Genomic DNA, 21,575 nt, shown 5'->3' with positions numbered 1-21,575 from the left:
CTGACAGGTCAGTAAAACCACTCACAGTTTAGTAGACATGTGTTCAGTGTTATTCACAGCTCAGGCTGAGAGACGTGACCCTCTCTCTCCCCCATCTTGCAGAGAATGACTGAGACACTCAACACTTCTGGGATTTATAGTCCCTCTGGAAGGGGCGTGGCCTTCAGGAGAGAGAATCTCAACATTTTTTAAACACTAATTACTCTTTTATTTTTCATCAATGGGAAAAATCCTCTTGTCCTGCACAGCGAAGGGGGACTGAGTAAGATGGCCAAAAATCACAGCCGTGTGGCAGCGTTTTTTCTAAAATCAATATACAGAACAACAGGAAATGGTTAAAATCAGACTTTTAGTAATATAGATAATCACATATTAGGCAATGGAGACAATTGCTTGTTAATCTGGTACCTACACCTATGTATTAGTATATTTAAACAGCAAACCTTACTTACAGATAAACAGGCGTTAACTGTACATGGGAGGGTTTCTGGGGAGCGTGGCAGGTGAAGGAATCAAGTCCACCTATGAAATCAACTGAAACCACAACACAACCACAAATAAATACATGAAAAGACAATGAAATAAAAAATGAAAGAAGTAAAGCCATGGAAAATTGATAAATGATAAATACAAATAAAAATACATTGAATGAGTGAAGTCACACTTTTGTCCCAATGTTCTTCAATTAGGTATTTTAATGTCATTTTAATATCATATGTTTTATGGTTGTTAGGAGGATTTAACTCACCTTTCCAAGGTTACCTAAAACAGGACGCCATGGATGATGAAGACACAAGGAACTGCAAATGCTACTTTATAAAAAGAAAAACATGAAGTGCTGGAGTAACTCAGCAGGTCAGGCAGCATCTCGGGGGATATGGATAGGTAATGTTTTAAGTGGGGACCCTTCTTTAGACTATTGGACTGATCAGTCTGAAGAAGGTTGCCAAACCAAAATATCACCTGTCCATGTCGTCTGCTGTTGAGTTACTCTGACAGCTTGCTTTTATTCCATGTATGATTCCATAGTTTTGTTTTTATTACCTTAAAAATTACTCCAGTTGTCATGTTTTTTGCTGGGTGATTCAGAGACTTCTAAAGTCAATTTTGAATATTTATTCTGGCCAAGTTAGTTCCCTATTTATTAGGAATGGGTTAATAATCAACAGTTGCTGAAGCAGATTTGTCTGGACTTAGGTGGATTTTGCCCATGCCTCATGTTTGACTTTCATCTGGATGCCTGTGGTCACACTTGCCGACTCTAGACTATTTCACTTCTGTGAGTCAGGGAGTGCCAACTAGAATTATGTGCATAATCATTTGTCTTGGCATCATGTTAGACACAGAAACTTTGGGCCGAAAGGTCTGTTGCTGTGCCGTACTGTTCTATGTTCAATGTTCCAGGTGGAGGAAACTCAGGTCCTGCCCATGAACTGCCGGGTGGCCTTCTGACAGCTTAGACGCCTTTTCCACTGTTTCTAAATGTCTAAATGAGTAGAGATGGTAAGAAACAACTGAATAATTTCATATTAAAAAACGATATTCAATTTATGCAGATTAATTTTAGTCGTCAATATTAAAGTAAAAATAATACTTTTAAGGGAATAAACAGTCTGTTGGAGGACGTCAACAGTTCAAGCAGCAGTGAGGAAAATAAATTGGCAGTTTCGATTTAAAACCCTGCATCTGGACTGAACTAGATTCCTTTCCCACCACAGATGCTACTTGAACCACTGAATTCTTCCAGCAGATTTTTCTTGCAGCTTGTAGCGGCACCTATTGGTGGTGTGGAGAGGGCAGAACCCTCTTCATTGGTCGGTGTGGTCATGTGACCGCGGGGTGTTGGTTTTCGCGTGGTGTGTCGGTTAGTTAGTCAGCGCTCCTCCCAGCAACAGGAGCTATTATTGTAAGTGCAGACAGATACGCGAACTTCATGGGTTTTTGTACGTTTAAAAAAATAAATAAAAACCTTTTCACTCAACCTGTCGGTCTCACTACATTTGGTGACCCCGACGATCCGAATGTTTCTCGGATTTCTTCTCTCCCCTACGAGAACTTCGATGACTCGCCCGCCCAGCAGAATGCGGTCACACTTAAACTGCCCGTGTTCTGGGCGACACAGCCTCATGTGTGGTTCGTACACAACGAGGCCTAGTTTGAGCTCAGCCAGATTGTTGCGGATGCGACCCACTACTTCTACATGGTGGACTTTCTCACCTAGGAGACGGCATTGTGGCTGCTGCCGTTCCTGCAGAATCCGCCGGCTGTTGGCAGGCAGAAATCGGGGGTCGCCAGAGCCCGCCTTGTCTATGCTGGCGCGTCTGCGTGAGAAAGTGGGGGTCCTGATCCCGTGCCCACTTCCCGCCATGGGGTCGTCCCGGTGCTTAAGGACTGCTCTTTTGTCTGTTCGCAGGGCCATGCATCGCACTCCACTCCAGAGGCCTTATGAGGGGATTTTCTGAGTGTTGCGGCCTGGGGTCCTGCCTTTGCTATTGGATGTCAGGGGTCGTGAGGAGATCGTGTCGATGGCTCACCTCATGCCTGCTCATTTGGATATCGACAGCCCGGTGGTGGTGGCCCAACCCCGGCGTAAGGGTCGTCCGCCGGCCGCGCCCTGTTCCCCGGTTGCAGCTGTTGTGCCTGTTTCCCCTTTCCCGCCTGTTTCCCCTGTTCTGCCCTTGGCACCGGTTGTGCCAGTCCCTCCTGTCTCCACTCGGTCTGGTTGGGTCATTCGGACGCCCGCTCGTTTCCATTCGGGTTCTGGGGGGGGTGGGGGAGGGGGGGGTTCCTGTAGAGGCACCTAGTGGTGGGGTGGAAAGGGCAGAACCCTCTTCATTGGTCGGTGCGGTCATGTGACCGTGGGGTGTTGGTTTTCGCAGGCTTGCGGGGTGTGTCGGTTAGTTAGTCAGCGCTCCTCCCAGCAACAGGAGTTATTATTCTTAGTGCAGACAGACTCGCAAACTTCACGGGTTTTTGTTCGTTTTTACTTAAAATTAAAAAACCTTTTCGCTCAACCCGTCTGGTCTCACTAGGAGCTCCAGATTCCAGCATCTGCTGTCTCTTGTGTCTCCATCTTAATTAAGGTAGATGGTGACTCCATTCAACTGGCTAGGGCTGCACTTGATGCATCCCAGAGGTTGCTCACTATCGGACTTCCAGAATGTTATGTGCTGTGGCAGCACCTGCTGGGTAGGCCATTCTGCCATTCAATCATGGCTGATCAATCTTTCCCTCTCAACCCCATTCCCTATCAATCTCCACCTTAAAAATATTCACAGACTTAGCCTCCACAGCTTTCTGTGGCAATGAATTCCACAGATTCACTACCGTTCTGACTAAATAAATTCCTCCTCATCTCCTTTCTAAAGGTACCTACCCTATCCAGGCCTTTCACTATCGGTAAGTTTAAATTTTCCTTTTCTGCAAGCCCAAATACTCAGACCGCAGCTTTCCACCAAACACTGCAATGTGGTAAGATAATCGATGTGCATTTAAACCCTGAATATTATATCAATCCCCTTCCTCAAGTTATGGGGACAGAGTTGTATGCTGCAGCTGGGAACTACCAGTCTCAAAAACCTATTGCAAATTCACAAATACTCATTCAGGAAATGCAGCAAAGTGTTCTGTTCTCAGTTCAGCATCTGGATGATGCGCCAGAGTGTACGATTCGGAGAGTAGTGCACTTTTCTCAGGTAGCAGTATTTGCTCATCCTCCATATTTTCCAGTCATCGCCGTGATTGATCCACTGCAGTGAAACTCCATCCACACTGGCATAATTGTTCAAAATAAACATTTCTTCTCATTTTTTTGCTTTAAAAAAATCAACAGCATGAGTGACTTTTGAAATGTAATACCAATTCTACATCATTTTATGTACTGCTGCAGGACATGGAACTGACTCCACATGGAAATGGATTGATATTTCTCTCATCATTGCCTGTCCGATAAGTGAGTCCAAGATGATAATTTTTATGATCTGTAATTTTTTTTTTTAATTACACTGTAAATATAATATGCTGTACTGCAATAGGTTCTATTCCAAGTCACCCCTCCTAACTTGGATCCATTCATCACTTGCTAGTTTTGCATTGTCTCTCACCCTTTTCTGCCAGCTATCTTCCCTTTATTCCATCAGTCTGAAGAATGCTCCTAACCAGAAATATCAATTTCCTTACCCATAGATGCGGACTTACCCGCTGAGTTCCTCCAGCAGTTTGTTTTTTATGGAAAGAAAAAGAATGGAAACAGGCCCTTCAGCCCACCGTCATAACTGACAATCCGCTCACACCAGTTCTAATTTATTCCACTTTTATATCCACTCGCTACACACCAGGGGCAATTTGCAGAGGGCAATTTACCACAAACCCAATTGATTTTTTGTGGACATGGGCGGGTCATTGGGAGAATGCGCAAACTCCACACAAACAGCGCCCAAGGTCTGGCAGCAGGGAACCCAGGTCTCTTTGAGATAACAGTTCTGCCGGCTGTGCCACTGTGCCATCCCCTTGATCAAGATTCCAGTATACAGCCTCTCGAGTCTCTGGCTATAAGAATGATTGTATTTGATAAGTGATAGCACTTAGTGTGGTCTGGAAACAGTTGCATTTACATTACACAACTGAGGATGTGATAATTAATATTCATAGGTAGCCGAGAACCTATTGCATGCCCTCTAATGAGCTCTCAATTAAAACCCAATAGCATACTACGTTTGTGGCGTATAAGTGTAATTGGAGGGTTGAATAAGTCAATTAGCTATATTAGTTATTTGACATGAGTGTACTACTTAGGTTGATGTCACTTCCATTCATTGTCTTCCTTAAGCAGGAACAGCATAAAACAGCAGCACTCACTTAACAACATTGACACGGCCATTAGCCATCCAGAAGGTACACAAAATTGCTGGAGAAACTCAGCGGGTGCAGCAGCATCTATGGAGCGAAGGAAATAGGCGACGTTTCGGGCCGAAACCTTTCTTCAGAAGTTGCAGGTTAATCACCCAGGGGGTGGGGTTTTTTCTGTAGTGTCCACACTTTTTCTACCACCAGCCTCCATAGCTTAAACGAGGTTCACTGCCAATGTTGAAAAGCTCAACAAAACAATTAATTATGATTAATCTTCCTGCTAGTCAGCAGTAATCTTGTCAGAAGAAGCGTTGGAAAAAGTTATTTCTGTGTTTCCCTTTGAGAACTGGGCCAAAGTGAAGATTGAGGAGGTGAAAGAAAACTCTTTAAAAATAGGTTCTGAAAATAATTATTCAAACCCAGTGGTTGGTTAATTTAATAAGAACTATATTGTGTCATGCTGCAGCAAGTGTAAATTCTAATCGGTCCGTGTTTTTTTTTCTACAAAGGATATGGTTGTAATAACTCCACATGGTGCCTCCTTTTTAAGGGAAAATATTTTGACATTCATTAAAAGTTCACATATTTGTGAAGGGCGGCATAATGGCGCAGTGGTAGAGTGCTGCCATACAGCGTTTGCAGCGCCGGAGACCGGGGTTCGACCCTGACTACGGGTGATGTCTGTATGGAGTTTGTATGTTCTCCCAGGACGTGCGTGGATTTTCTCCGAGATCTTCGGTTTCCTCCCACACTCCAAAGACATATAGGTTAATTGGCTTGGTATATTTGTAAATTGTCCCTAGTGTGTGTAGGATTGTGTTAATGTGCGGGGATTGCTGGACAGTGTGGACTCGGTGGGGCGAAGGGCATGTTTCCGCGCTGTATCTCTAAACTAAACTAAACTTGTATAAAAATCATCCATTTATATTTAATTTTATATCGGCTTTAAATACAATGGTGAAAGAGAAAATATATATTTAAGGAATTGTAAGCTGCAGACGACCTTCAGCGAACATCCACACATTCTATGGTAGGACATATCAAGTCTGGGAAAACTGCAATGAAACACTAAGATGCTGTCTCAGCACAGGATCTGATTTAGTTCCTACAATACGTCCATCAAACGCTCTTGCAATATTTTTAGACCAAATGCCGTTCCTTCTCGTTATGTACATTGCTGGATCATCAAATTAAACCAACTTAAATTAAAAAAGCCACATATTACATTATTAATTGAACCAGCAAATTAACTTAATATTACACCTATAGCAAATTTCTCACTATGTACAGAATACTGGCATTGATTGCAATATAATACATTTTATATTGTAATGAAAAATCTGATTGCTTGTAAAGCTAACCTTGCACAATAAAATGTACATGTCATGTTCAAGAGTAGAATCAAGGGGATGTCTTTTGCCATGAATATTCATGGTCATTCCTACAATGAGGTAAATGCTCTAGGAAGAATTGAGAAGAAACTCATCCCCTTAACTGTGCTTCCATTAACAAACATCAGGTGGTAATGTCATTGTGTAGAAGTGTAACATTATAAGGAGTTTCTGCTCTGCTCTGGTGTTTCATTTAAATAATAGATTAAATAACTATTATTTCACAGAAGGGTCAATTCAGTCTGCATATTTATACATTGTGTTTAAAATAAACAAGAAAAAATGATAAATTGGAAAGAGCAGCCAATCCATCACCACTAAAAGTAAGAATGTACCCACAATGTAATCTTAGTATGAATAGCAGCTAAATATTACCTGTTATTGTCAGAACACATTCTCGCTATAGGCATGTTTTAAAACTTTGATTTTCATCAGGATATAGAACCTTATTGATTTTTGACTTACCTGGGCACACTAGACATATTAAATTTGCCTTGCATTAGTCATTAAAATAAATCTCAATAGGCTTGACAGCACTATCAACAGTTCTAGCAGAGGAACACTTAATAGGATCAAATGGCATTTCTCTTATCCATTATTGTAATGAAGGCTTAACTCAAAATACATGATTTTAAAAGGACCTTAAAACAAAAAAGACACCATCACACTTCAGATGAGGATCCAGCCCTAATAATTATTGGTGAGTGTATCAGAACATAGAATATAGAAAAGATGCAGCAGAGCACAATAATTGTCATTTTGGCCCACAATGTCTGTGCTGAACATGATGCCATCTCTAATCTAACTGCATATAATCCATATCCCTCCATTTTCTGCATATCCATGTGCCTATCCAAAAGTCTTGTATCTGCCCCCACCACCAGCCCAGCAGTGCATTCCAGCACCTACCATTCTTTATGTAAAAAACTTGGTTCTGTACATCTTAAAATGTTGCCCCTCTCACCTCTTATATTTGATATTTCCACCATGGAACAAAGGTTCTGACTGTCTACCCTATTTCTGCCTCTCATAATTATATATACTTCAATTGGGTTCATCAAATTCAAAATATCGAGGCAAACATTGGCATTGTAGCTCTTGAACTTGTATTGAATCACCTGCTGTCATCTTTGTTCTTAACAGTATAAATAATATGTTCAGGCAGATTCACTGGCAGGGTCTCTGAGAGAATGTCTGCTCGTTATGATGAACAAATACTTTTTTCTGCAATTTTTTCCCTGCTGCTAAACCAATTTCCTAATCAAATCAATTATTTGATCTAATCCATCAGAAGGCCATGTAACATCTGTAAACTTTATCCTGTCTGTTACGGTATTCAGCTCTTCCAAAAGTTTAACATCACAGTGATCGTCAATTCCTGAAGCAAATACATTTTCTTCCCTCTTAACTGTTGCATTCATATGGAAGAGACCATCTTCCAAATCCTAATTATATTCTTTCTCATTTACATGGAGATGTCATGCATCACTTAACATATCATAATACTCATCAATTAGTCCCTTGGAATAACATAAACCAGGTATGGTAGGTAACATATGAACATTACCCTCCTATGAGCCTTATTCAGTGAAGTGTTTCCTTTTCTGCTGTTTATTATGTGGTGAACATTTGCATATTTCTCAGCTCTATTGGGATACTATTGGGGCAATTTTTCTGTTTTTGAAAATTGCTATTCAGTAAAGCCCCTGACCCACTTACGTGTTCTTGGCATGCTAATTACGCGACCTCGTGGTGGCATTGAGGCGCGATGGTCCCGCGAAGGTCGCCCGCGACTTCATGCGCCCGCACAGCCATCTGGAGCATGTGATGTCATTTGAAGATAGACACAAAATGCAGGAGTAAAGGGCCTGTCCCACTTGCATGCAATTGCGTGCATTTGGTGCGACCAAACGGAAGCGGAGTTCACGCGAAGTTTGCGCTAAGTACGCGCTAAGTACACGCTAAGTACACGCTAAGTTCGCGCGTGACGTCATTTTGGTCATGCTTACCAATCAGCTGGGCAGGAGGCGGGCCGACTGAATTTGGGCGTCGCACGGCATCGGGCGGTGACGTCATCACGCAACACCGTGCCGGGCGGTGACATCGCGCAACGCCACGAGTTAGGCGTACGCCATCAAGACGCTGCGTACGCCGTCAAGATGTTGCGTACGATGTCAAGACGCTGCGTACGACTGCAATGCGCCTGCGTGCCGACAGACCGTTGGCGCGCAAAGATTTCGGCCACTTCAAGAATTTTGGAGCCCCGTGCGATGTCGAGACCAGCTCCGCACAACTCCGCGCTTCTAAGTGGGACCAGCCCCGCACGGCCATATGGTGCCCGTACGCCTCAAGCGACCACGAGGTCGCGTAATTTGCGAGCCAAGGTCGCGTAAGTGGGACAGGCCCTTTACTCAGAGAAGCAATGGGTGATGTTTTGGGTCGAGACCCTTCTTCAGTCTGAAAGAAGGGTCTTGACCCGAAACTTCACCCATTCTTTCTCTCCAGAGATGCTGCCGGTCCCACTGAGTTCCTCCTGCATTTTATGTCTGTCTTCAATTTTCTTGGCCCCGCTCTGGGAGTAGAAGTGGGAGCGGACCGGATCCGCAACGGCCGTGAGCCCCAGGCCGAGCTCGACGATGGTTTGCCTGCTTCTGCTGCTGTTGGAGGTGAGACGTTGCGTCGCGCTAAGGGTCTTGGGCCTGCCCCACTTTGGCTGTCAGTTACGCGACGGTGGCGCACGAAGATTTCGTTCGCTACAATATTTCGGAGCGCCGCGCGATATCACGCACAACTACATACCCCTCCGCGTTTCTCAGTGGGACTGGCCCCGCATGGCCACCCGATGCCCATGCGCCTCAACGCGACGACGAGGTCGTGTAATTTGCGTGCCAAAGACACGTAAGTGGGACAGGGCCTTAACTGTGAACTGTTTAGTGATGGGCCGCTGAATTACAGCACAACTGCAATTTCCCACACATGGGAAGGAAAACTATTAAGTGGTGTGTTTTAGTAGATGTCGAAATGTTGTGATATAAATTACATTTGTTTTAGTTTTTATACATACAGCAAAGAAACAGGTCCTTCAGACCACAGAGTTTATGCCAACCATCGATCACCCGAGTTCAATGTTAACCCACTTTTGCATACACTTTCCAGCATGTCTTTGAGGTGTAGGAGGAAACAGGAACACCAGGAGGAAACCCATACCATCACGGGGAGAATGTGCAAACTCCACATGGACAGCACCCAAGGTTAGGTTCGAACCTGGGTCTCTAACATGATGTGGTAGTAGCTCTACAAACTGCGTCACTGAGCCGCTCAAATGATGATCAGCCATTTTACATCCCTCCATAGAAACTAATGGAAATGATAATGGTGACGTTGTTTAATGAGAACCCAATACAATCCACCAGTGTTATAAGTTTTGTCCAGTGATTTCATTTATTCTTTTCCTCAAACCTTTCCCTGCACCTGAACCAACTCACCCCCAACAATGGAATAATATGAACTCTTTCATGAATGTACTTTCAATCATAAAATGCTTTCAATTTGTTACCCAATCAGGTAATCTTCTGACCAGAATGAATACCATGCAAGAATACAAACCCTGTCCAGCCTTGGAGCACTGCAAACATTTGAATACCAGATTGCCATCAAGAGAACATCAGATAATTCACATTGAAATGGGAACGCAGAAGGTACATTGAACAATACTTTCCTTAGGTTCAGTGGGACACACCCTCATGTTGAATAAATTCAACTTACAAAACATTTCAAATTTTGGTATTAGTATGTTAAGGCCAAAAGGAGCTGTTGTCTCGAGAAGATTCCTATTACTTTAATGCATGCCTGCTGAAATACACTCCAAACCTATGTCATATTAGTTATTGCAAAGGTCATGTCTCACCCTGGAGTAATCCAGAGACGGGGTGTTTTCAGTACTTACAGCTGTCCTCTTCTTCAGTGAAAACGCTGACCACATAGCAGGCGTAGACAAAACCAACGAGCTGTGGGGAGATATAACATAGAGAAGCCAAGGTTATACGGTTTCAAATAGTTTTCAACACATCCATCCTGAACTAATCAGACCAGTACTAACCAATACCATACCCACCTACTTCTGTTATCACAGTTCTATCAAAGATTATTTTTTTGCATCATTTTCCCTCATGTTTAGATTAAGTTTTTATTAGTTTATGTAAGATGACAATATCAGTTCGCCAAAACAGAGGTAGGAATTGAAAGCCTCTTCTACAGGTGCACAGTAGAGAGCATGCTGACCGGTTGCATCGTGGCTTGGTTCGGCAACTTGAGCGCCATGGAGAGGAAAAGACTACAAAAAGTAGTAACCACTGTCAGTCCATCATCGGCTCTGACCTTCCTTCCATCGAGGGGATTTATCGCAGTCGCTGCCTCAAAAAGGCTGGCAGTATCATCAAAGACCCACACCATCCTGGCCACACACTCATCTCCCTGCTACCTTCAGGTAGAAGGTACAGGAGCCTGAAGACTGCAACAACCAGGTTCAGGAATAGCTACTTCCCCACAGCCATCAGGCTATTTGTTTATTTATTTATTTATTCAATTCTTTATTTCGAACAGAATAAAAGAATAAAAAGCAAGCGTGAAACAGCATATAAAAAAACAAAACAAGAATTTTTATAAAGTGTCATAAACAATTTCTATAAATAAATGAAATCGTATGTGTCCGAAGAGGAGCAGGAAGAAGCCAAAGCTTAATAATTCCCACCCCTTATTCAACTGCTTATAATTATCTTATACAAATTTAGCAGCTATATGTACACCATATGCACACCAGCAGCTATATGTGCACCAAATTATTTACATTTATACACTAATTAAATATTTACAAAGCCATACAAAAAAGAGAGAAAAAAAATAAAAAGAAAAGAAAAAACCCTCATATACTATACAGTATCTTAGTCATATATACAACCCATCACCCTATAATCACCCTTCCCAATACAATCAGTATAACAAATATCCCACCTGGCTCGGACAAAACTCTGATTATTAATAACCCATTATCTGTTATTTGCACTTTATCAGTTTATTTATTCATGTTTCATATTTATATTATGGTATATGGACACACTGATCTGTTTTGTAGTAAATGCCTACTATGTTCTGTGTGCAGAAGCAAAGCAAGAATTTCATTGTCCTATTGGGGACATATGACAATAAACTCACTTGAACTTGAACTTGAAAGCCATGAGCAGGCAATGATAGCCATGAGCAGGCAACGATAAAAACATATTTCATAAAATGTCTTATCTAAACTTCTAACATGGCTTTTATGAAATATAGAGCATTTATTTGGTGAAATGAGCAACTAAGCTATTTCAAACACAGTGATTCAGGATTCTAGAAATCAGCTTAACAGCTATTAAGTGGTGAAAAAATATCCTGTGGAATGCAGATCTTAACATTTGCCACGTTTTACTTTCATCTTCATAGCTCTTGGTTTGGAAAATACAGTTGAAATCAGTTCTGTGTATTGCCACAATATTGCACCATTTCTCCAGAGTATCATTAGACCTGGGATGGGGGTTTCTCTTCTTTAAACCTGAAACGTCACCGTTCCATGTCCTCCAGATATATGTGGGAAGGAACTGCAGATGCCAGTTTACACCAAAAATAGACACAAAATGTTGGAGTAACTCAGCAGGTCAGGCAGCATCTCTGGAGAAAAGGAATGGATGACGTTTTGGGTCGAGACCCTTCGTCAGCCATTCAGAGATGCTGCCAGACCCACTGAGTTACTCAAGCACTTTATTTCATTTTTTTGTCTAGTTTAGTTTAGTTTTGAGATACAGCACGTAACCAAGCCCTTCGGCCCCACCAGCTCACACTGATCAGAGATCCCTGCACGTTAACATACTATAGACAATTTACATTCACACCAAGCCAATTAGCCTACAAACCTGTACTTTTTGGGAGTGTGGGAGAAAAACCACATGGTCACGCACAGAACGTACAAACTCTGCACAGACAGCACCCGTATTCAGGATCCAACCTGGGTCTGGCGCTGCAAGCTCTATAAGGCAATAACTACACCGCTGCGCCACTGTGCCACCTCTCATATCATGCAGCTACAAGGATATATAGTAAGTAGTAAGATAGGACAATTTTTTCTTCCTAAAGACATCCAACATTAGCTTGACTTTTGATATAATAATGTGTTTTCAGTATTAGGAAGAATAGCAAGAAGGATAGCTAGTATTCAAACATAGTTGTTGTTTGCGATATGGGAAGAGCGCTAGCTTATTGAGCATGCTGTGCATTAGCTCACTGATCTTCTTCTCATGCTGAGATTTGGAACAGTGCCAGCACTCTCAAGCTCTCCAAGGGCAAGCCATCGTCAAGAGTTCCCAATCTGCAGTTGAAGGGTGTGTGATATTCATTGTATCTTTTTATTTAGTTTAGAGATATAGAATGGAAACAGCCGATTCGGCCCACCGAGTCCATGCCTAATTTCGATGACCCATTCACACTTGTTCCATATTATCCCACTTTCCTCTCCTTGCACATTTGGGGCAATTTTACAGAGGCTAATTAACCGACAAACCTGCACGTCTTTGGGATGTGGGCTGAAACCAGAGCACATGGAGGAAGGAGAAAACGTGCAAACCCCACACAGACAGCACCAGAGGGTAGGATCAAACCCGGGTCACTGGCACTGTGAGGCAGCAGCTCTATCGACTGTTGTTTTAATACATTTTTGATTTTTAATCTTTTATAGTTGAAGTGTTCTTCATCAATGATCTAAATCTTTGAACCTGTTTGTATTAATACACATTTGCACCATATTGAATTAGTTATGTTTAAACAAAGATTATGGCATTTATTTTATAGTAAATAATTCAAAACCCACATGGAAAGATAGCTTGGGTTTTATTTTAAGCTCTATTTAGCACTGAGCAGAATTGGTCCTAATATCAATTATATAATCTATAGCAATGATCTTACTGATATGTATGCAGAAAAAGTATTTCACTGTACCTTGATCATTTCACTGTACCACATGATAATAAAAGAGCCATTGTACCATTGAAATAATTTCCCATCAATATTTTCTTTGATGTTTTTCCATCAGCCCTCCAATGAATTGGCAATGATTATAGGCACACAGACAATAACTCTTATTTATATGACTGAAACAGTCAAGTGAATGGAAGAAAATCCCTAAGGAAATTCCCAGCGAACAGTACATAATTATTTTCAAGTCTGCACTGAATTGCGAACCTGTAGAACTATCAATAGTTGATTAATAAGCCATTATTACCAGAGAATACATGCATTCAGCAAGAAATTGGTGGTTGATTTTGAAGGCTTGCAATGTTGGTGCTTAATGAATAATTTGGTACACTAGTAAACTGGCCAATTATCATTCTGACACTGCATGCTGCCTGTCAGCTCAGCAGCTCCACTTTACTATTGGTTACAGCAAAATACTGATCCTTTTTTGGTATTACTCATGTTACATCTGGGAAAGCATAATTTCTAAAGGAGGATTATTTATCCCCACTTCTATCGATTTAGCATTCCACAGATATGTATTTAAATTGATTGGCATTGCTACCTTACTTGTCCATCTATAACAATGCACTTATGCTCCTATCTCTTTTAAAATAAGCTTACATCCATGCTAAGCTTAAAAACATTCAATGGGATAGAATGTCTATAGGGCCAGGGGAAGACCTTCATGATCCCATCTTTATTTCAGTGGCTATTTCTCCAGGCAAACCAAGAAAGCAGATATTTACAATTTGTAGTTTGATTTTCCACCAAAACAATGACAAGCAATCATTAGAACACTTGAATAAATATTAGTTCCTATTGTGGTCAAGGAAAGAGCGTTCACGTCGCGGCCCTGTTTCCACCAATATTTCCACCACCATGTACAAGAAGCGCAAGACAGACATCATTGTGCAGATGCCGAGAAGTGTGGTCATCTCTGGCTGAACAACTTCTAATCTTGTGTGTGGACTCAACAAGAAGAAGAAGTTCCTATTTATTATCACACTTTAGTGCATTCATGTTCCATTTCCACTGATTAACATTTATTTTCCCTACTTGGGAACCATACAGAAAGGGAGGGAAGTAGATCTTTGTTTTTGCAGACGGGATCTCACACAACAAGCTTTTCATTGCACCTTGGTACACGTGACAATAATAAACTAAACTAAGGGATTGTCATGGTTTGGCATAACATGGACAACAATGATTAAAATGCAGAAAGTTGTGGACATTTCCCAGTCCGTCACTGGTACTAACCATTGAAGGAACCTACAGGAAGCACTGCCTCTAGAAGACAGATAATATGATCAAAGACCCACAACACTCTGACTGTGCTCTCTTCGTTTTGCCACCATCAGGAAGAAGACCTGAGAATTGTCCCTCTAGGTTAAAGAACACCTTCCTCCCAACAGCTATCAGGTTCATGAACCATCCTGCACAAGCCAAACCACAACCCTACCTCAGACTGAACTTCCATGGGCTTTGCACTACAATGGTTGTTCTATGTATTTTGGATATTGCACTATCGAGATCTAGTTTACAAAAAATAATAACTAATGATTTATTGTACATTAACTGTTAAGTTTAATGTTCAGAGGTTCAAAAGTTCAAAGGTTGATTTATTGTCACATACACCTAGATGTAGTGAAATTCCTTTTGCCAATGCAGCACATAAAAAAGAATACAAACATAACAATAATAAATAGCTTTAACATAAAAACATCCCCCCACAATGGTTCCCATTATGGGGGAAGGCACAAAGTCCAGTCCCATCCCCAATGTTCACCCATAGTCGGGCCTATTGAGGCCTCCACAGTTGCCTCTAATGTGCCCGTAAAGCTGCAGCAAGTGAGAATTTCATTGTTCTGGTTCATATGACAAATAAACGTTCTTAAATGCTCATCCATATCAGCAAGGTAATGGTATGAAGTGCTAACCGAGCTCTACCTAAAGTAGAAAAATCATCTCCACAAATCATCTACATTTCTAAGAATGTGAGATAATAAGACTTGAAGCAGTCTATAAAGACTTAGAGCAGGCTATTCAGCCCTTTAAACCTGTGCCACCATTCAAAATGAGTTAATACTTACCTCATTTTCTCTAGTATCCAAAAACCTCTCAACGTATTTCTTGAATATATTCAGAATTCCTTAAGATTCATAACACTCTGTGAAAAATAAATTTCTCCTCACCCATTCCCTTTGTGGCCAAGATCGTATTCTGAGACTGGGATTTTCATTTCCAGATTATTACGCTCAGGGTAGCTTTCTCCAAACATCTACCGAATCAAGCTGCTTGGGTGTTTAAAATGTTAACGATTTCACCCAATGTTCTTCTAAATGAGACAATGAAGGTCCCGTCCACCTAGTTCATGGCATTGTGAGTGTCTAACTTGCTGCGTAACAGAACCGCTCAGCATGTTTATTAAAATGTTCTTCAAACTTCTTCTCATCTCTTCCCACATGGACTACTCGTTATTCTGAGACTGACATCTGGTTCTTCATACTTCAGCGTGTCCTCCCAAGACCTACAAGACTTCTGTGAATTTCAATGAGCTCAACTCTCATTCTTCAAAATTTCAGAGAATACAGCGTAGTCTACTAATTTCTCATTGTTTCAAACCCCCTGTCTCAAGAAGCCTGGTGAGTCTTTGTCACTTTTCGTTCATGGCAAGGATATCTTCTTTCAGGTAAGGAGACCAAATCTGCAAACATTATGCCAAGTGTGGTCCACTGCAGTAAGATATTCTTTGCCCTGTCCTCATGGATCAATTAAATCCTGTGATCAGTTGTCTGCTTTTGTGCCAGCCTACTTATTAAAGATTGACAAATTGCTAGACCCGCTGTGGGTGAAATACATTTAATTTTCATCCTGCTTTGAGATGATTAGTCAAATATTCTTGTTGAAGTAACCAAGAAACAGAACATTACTTGAAAATATGTTTAATGTTTCATTATGAATAAAATGTGATTTGACGAAATAATTTAAAACTTCTGAAAAATGAATGTGATTTGTGTTATGTTTGTCATCTTGGGAATGTAATTTAATAGTATGGAGAATTGAGTTTTGGCTCTTAATACTTAAGTACGATGTCAATGAAGTATTTAATGACACAAATTAGTTTCAAATGCTATTATTTTAATGTGGTATAATGATTTTAATTAATAATTTAATGATCTTGTGAGTATATCCACCTGTTAAACAACAGTAAGCAACCTTTGGAGCAATGTCTAAGGACCAGTGTCATTGCAATAGAAAATATCTCCAATGCAACAAGGGACAAAAGTTTTATTTAGTTTAGTCTGGAGAAGGGTCTCGACCTGAAACATCAGCTATTCCTTTTCTCCAGAGATGCTGTCTGACCAGCTGAGATACTCCAGCTTTTTGTGTCTATCTTCAGCTTAGTTTATTTTGGTTTATTATTATTGTCATGTGCACTGACATACAGTGGAAAGCTGTTTTGTTGTGTGCTATCCAGTCAGTGAAAAGACCATACATGATTACAATCAAGTTGTGCACAGTGTAAAGATACAAGATAAAGGGAATAACATTTTGTGCAAGATAAAGTCCAGTAAAGTCTGATAAAAGATAATTTGAGGGTCTTCAATGGGATAGATGATAGGTCAGGACTGCTTTCTCGTAGGTGATAGGACGGTTCAGTTGCCTGATAACAGCTAGGAAGAAACTGTCCCTGAGTCTGGAGGTATGTGTTTTCAAACTTCTGTACCTCTTGCCTGATGGAAGACTAGATCTCTGACAGGTTATGAGTGAATTAACATGAAATAAATCAATGTGACAGCCTCATTAATCCACTTGTCAGAGACGCATCTCTACATGGCAGTACTGGTGAGGGTAATCTCTACACAACCCTTCTGGAGGATCCTATTCATCCTGTTGCGTGGCATTATCATTGTGGTTCCATGAAGAGTGCTGAAGAGCGAGCGTTCCAGGAGCAGCAGGGTGGTGCAGCGGTAGAGTTGCTGCCTCACAGCGGCAGAGACCCAGGTTCGATCCTGACCTCGAGTGCTGTCAGAGTTTACACGTTCTCCCTGTGACCGCATTCGCTTGCTCCGGGTGCTACAGTGTCTTCGGTGCATTGCAGTTGCTGGGAAAAATAGTCGCATATTATACAACTTGAGAGGCAGGATACACTGTGGTGTAGATGTAATGTCCAGAGTATGAGTGGGTAGAGGAACTCAAAAGAACTAAGCAAAGGACATTTATTGTCACAATGACATTTATTGGTGCAGTGAAATTTGAGTTACCAGGCAGCACACAAATAAGATAAACACAACATTTGAGAATTTAACATAAAACATAAAAAACATCCCCTCACAGCGGAATCAGCGTTTCCCGCTGTGAGGGAAGGCACCAAAATTCAGTCCACTTCCTCTGTTCAGCCGTGGTCGGTGCCTATTGAGGCCTCCGCAGTCGCCGCTACGGGCCCGATGTTTCAGGCCCTCGAACGAAAGAACACTCTCAGCGGCCCAGAGCATCCGAATCGGCCGCTTCCTACCGGAGACCGCAACTTCCACAGGCCGAGCTGGGCAGAGATTCAATGCTGGCGACTTCGGCGAGAGATCCCAGGCTCCGCGATGTTAAAGTCAGCGCCGCCCGCGGCTGGAAAGTCAGCGCAGCCAGCGGCTGGAAGCTACGCAGACCACACCTCAGCAGACCACAGTCGGCTGTCCCAGCACTCCGGAACTCCAACACGGCGACCCCAGTAAGGCATCGCTCGCTCCGCGGTGGAATCCAGTGCTGCGCCGCCGCTGCTGAAGCTGAGGCTCTGGCCGATCTCTGGCAGGAAAGGATGCCCCAATCCAGGTGGTAGGCCATGAGGGGGGGGGGCAAAGATGCGGCTCGGAAAATAGTCGCATCCTCGACCAGGAAGTTACTAAGAAAACAGTTTCCCCCTCCCCCCCTCCCCCCACATAACAAAGACTTAAGACCTCCAAAAACAAACTTTAAAACAGACTAACATCAACAAAAAGAATGAAAGGACAGACAGCTGCAGGCTAGGCAGCCACACTCGATTGCGACACCACTCGACTATTGGGAAAGCATTGGGAAATGGCCGAGTCCAGAATGTTAATGGCCTTAGCACTTGCACTCGGCACTACTACTGTTTAGTATTCTACTAACCTTCACCTCTACTAGTTGTTTAATTGGGTACCACCATTCATAATTGTATATGGCAATACTAGAGAGCTATGGTCTGATTTCTTGGATTTGGAATCACCTAGCTATGTCTTTTGCATGAAGACTATGCCGTTTGGCACATATCTAGTCTGGTGTTGCAGCTGAACCAGCCTGACCTTCATTTTTTTGTCCACCTTAATTTAGATTAAAGATACAGTGTGGTATCAGGGCCTTTAGCCCACCAAGTCCATGCAGACTATCAACCACCCATACGCCAGTTCTATGTTATCCCACTTTCTCATCCTACACACTAGGGGCAATTTACAGAATCTGATCAACCTACAAACCTGCACGTCCTTGGAATGTGGGAGGAAACTGGAGCACCAAAGATAACAAATGCGGTCACAGGGAGAATGTACAAACTCTGATAGCATCCGAGGTCAGGATCGAACCTGGGTCTCTGGTGCTGTGAGGCAGCAACTCCGCCGCTGGGCCACCATGCTGCTCCTAGAACGCTCACTCTTCAGCACTCTTCGTGGAACCACAATAATAATGCCACACAACAGGATGAATGGGATCCTCCTGAAGGGTTGTGTGGTGATCACTTTTACCAGTACGGTCATGCAAGGATGCATCTCTGACAAGTGGATTTATAAGGCTGAGTCAAGTTGATTTATCTTATGTTGATTTACTCATAACCTGTCAGACACCTAGTCTGGCGGTTATATTTTGCAGGACTTGGCCAGTGGAAGTCCTATCAAGCTTTTCCTTGTGATGGATAGTGAAGAACTCCTAACATTTCATGTCTTCCACACTAGGGACATAGGAGCCTGACTATTACACGAAAAATAAGCTCTGCATAACCCATTTTCTAGGCTATTGCCTTTGTTAAATTGAGAAGGAATAAATAAATAGTCTTTCCCTTTCATTGACTATTGAAATCATTCAAATCATTCATCAATACTGCTGTCTCTTTTAAAACCTGGATCTACCAAAATATTTGCACATTTTAACTTAACCACAGAAGTGTACTTCATATTTAAAAAACATGCTATTAAAGGGGTCATCTATCACGTTATCAATGTATCTACTCAACACAAAGATTCACTGAACTACAATACATTTTCTAATTTTCAGCAAATTATTGATTTAAACACCATTTACCCTGCATGCAGTGTTCCTCTGCACACTCAGCACCACTCAATGTATAATGCATGGAACAATAAACAGTTGCAATGTGAACACTAAGAGGAATGCGATATTTACCTAAGGGGCTTAGTTACAGTTTACAACAATGCTGATTGTGCTGCCTGCCCAAGGAATCTGTAGGACACAGAGAACTGCATGATCAAACCCCAGAATGTGTACAGTGCATTGGAATCAAGAGTCAATAGTGTTTTATTATCATATGTCCCAAATAGAACAATGAAATTCTCACTTGCAGCTTTCTGGAGCGCTAGCATGGGTGATGTGGGTCAAGTCAAGTCAAGCACAGTGTGTGCAGGGCCAATAATCCATTCCAATCCATTTCAAGTCAAGTCAATCCATTTCAAGTCAAGTCAAGTCAATCCATTTCAAGTCAAATCAAGTCAATCCATTTCAAGTCAAGTCAAGTTGCTCCATTTCAAGTCAAGTCATGTCAAGCCAAGTCACGTCAAGTCAAGTCAATCCATTTCAAGTCAAGTCAAGTCAATCCATTTCAAGTCAAGTCAATCCATTTCAAGTCAAGTCAAGTCAAGACAAGTCAATCCATTTCAAGTCAAGTCAATCCATTTCAAGTCAAGTCAATCCATTTCAAGCACAGGGCAGGCCAAACAACTCATGGCATTGTCATTTCATTTCCAATTTTGCATTGCAATTTCAAGCACAGGCAGGGCAGGCCAAACAACTCATGGCATTGTCATTTCATTTTCAAGTTTGTATTGCATTTTCAAGCACGGGCAGGCCAAACAACTCATGGCATTGTCATTTCATTTTCAATTTTGCATTGTAGTTTCAAGCACGGGCAGGACAGGCCAAACAAATCATGGCATTGTCATTTCATATTCAATTTTGCATTGCAGTTTCAAGCACGGGCAGGGCAGGCCAAACAACTCATGGCATTGACATTTTATTTCCAATTTTGCATTGCAGTTTCACGGCACAGGCAGGGCAGGCCAAAAAACTCATTGCATTGTCATAAAGGGCTAACAAATCATTTATTGCAAGTACATTGCAGTCTCACAGTTCAGTTGATTCACAGCTTAGAATCATAGTAGTGGCATCTCCCTCGCGATCTTCCAGAGTGGCTGACTCACGTCCAGGCATCCGGGGTTTTATTGTCCTGCCTCCCCCCCCCCCCCCCTGTAAGGGGCTTTACCTTCATCATGGTGATTGACAGGTGAGAGAACCAATCACCATGAGAGAGAGAGAGAGGGAGGGGAGAGAGAGAGTGGGGGGGAGAGAGAGAGAGAGGGGAGAGTGAGGGGAGAGAGGGGAGAGAGAGGGGGGGGGGGGAGAGAGAGAGAGGGGGGAGAGAGAGAGAGAGAGCGAGAGAGAGAGAGAGAGAGAGAGAGAGAGAGAGAGGAGAGAGAGAGAAGGAGAGACGAGAGAGAGGAGAGAGAGAGAGAGAGAGAGAGAGAGAGAGAGAGAGAGGACAGGGAGGGGAGAGAGGAGGAGAGAGAGAGAGAGAGAGGGGGGGAGGGAGAGAGGAGAGAGGGAGGGAGAGAGAGAGAGTGAGAGTGAGGGAGAGAGAGAGAGATAGGGAGAGAGAGAGAGGGGGAGAGAAAGAGAGGGAGAGAGATGACCTGGCAGGCTGGGGGGCGGGGGCGGGGCCAGGAAGCAGGTGGGAGGGCAGGGTCAGGCAGGGCTAGGAAGCAGTTGGGTCAGATGCAAAGGCATTGTGAGGTCAGCAGCTGGGCAACCTTAATATTTTAAAAATTTGTCAGTTTGGTTATAAATTTTAGTAAATATCTCGGGAAATAATTGACCAAATCGATAGAGGATTGGATTTTCTGCCAGAAGATGTAAAAATGTCACTATTGTAAATTCAGCAGCTGGGCAGCGGTCAGATTTTTTTTAAAAAGGTCAGATTGGTCAACACTTTAAATAAAAAAGTCAGGAAAATAATGTAGCAACGGTATAAGGAGTGGATTTCTAAATTCAAGAGAAAAATCT

General features: G+C 42.3%; 1 protein-coding gene across 4 annotated transcripts in view; it reads right to left on the bottom strand.

Moving 5' to 3' along the window:
• The window catches only part of nkain3 (sodium/potassium transporting ATPase interacting 3), a 492,740-nt gene that overhangs the window by 39,874 nt on the left and 431,291 nt on the right, over positions 1 to 21,575 (bottom strand). Inside the window, exons 5-6 of one of the 4 annotated variants that reach the window (XM_033019789.1) lie at positions 10,186 to 10,246; positions 449 to 534 (exon numbers count right to left, since the gene is read on the bottom strand). In XM_033019789.1, the coding sequence (XP_032875680.1) occupies positions 449 to 534; positions 10,186 to 10,246 (147 nt within the window). Of the gene's footprint in view, positions 1 to 448; positions 535 to 10,146; positions 10,247 to 21,575 lie in introns of those variants that run through there. The other 3 variants (XM_033019791.1, XM_033019790.1, XM_033019792.1) reach the window with 3 other exon arrangements.

This window comes from Amblyraja radiata, chromosome 4 (assembly GCF_010909765.2).
Source record: "Amblyraja radiata isolate CabotCenter1 chromosome 4, sAmbRad1.1.pri, whole genome shotgun sequence".
NCBI classification, from domain to species: domain Eukaryota; kingdom Metazoa; phylum Chordata; class Chondrichthyes; order Rajiformes; family Rajidae; genus Amblyraja; species Amblyraja radiata.
This window is presented reverse-complemented; position numbering and strand designations above follow the sequence as displayed.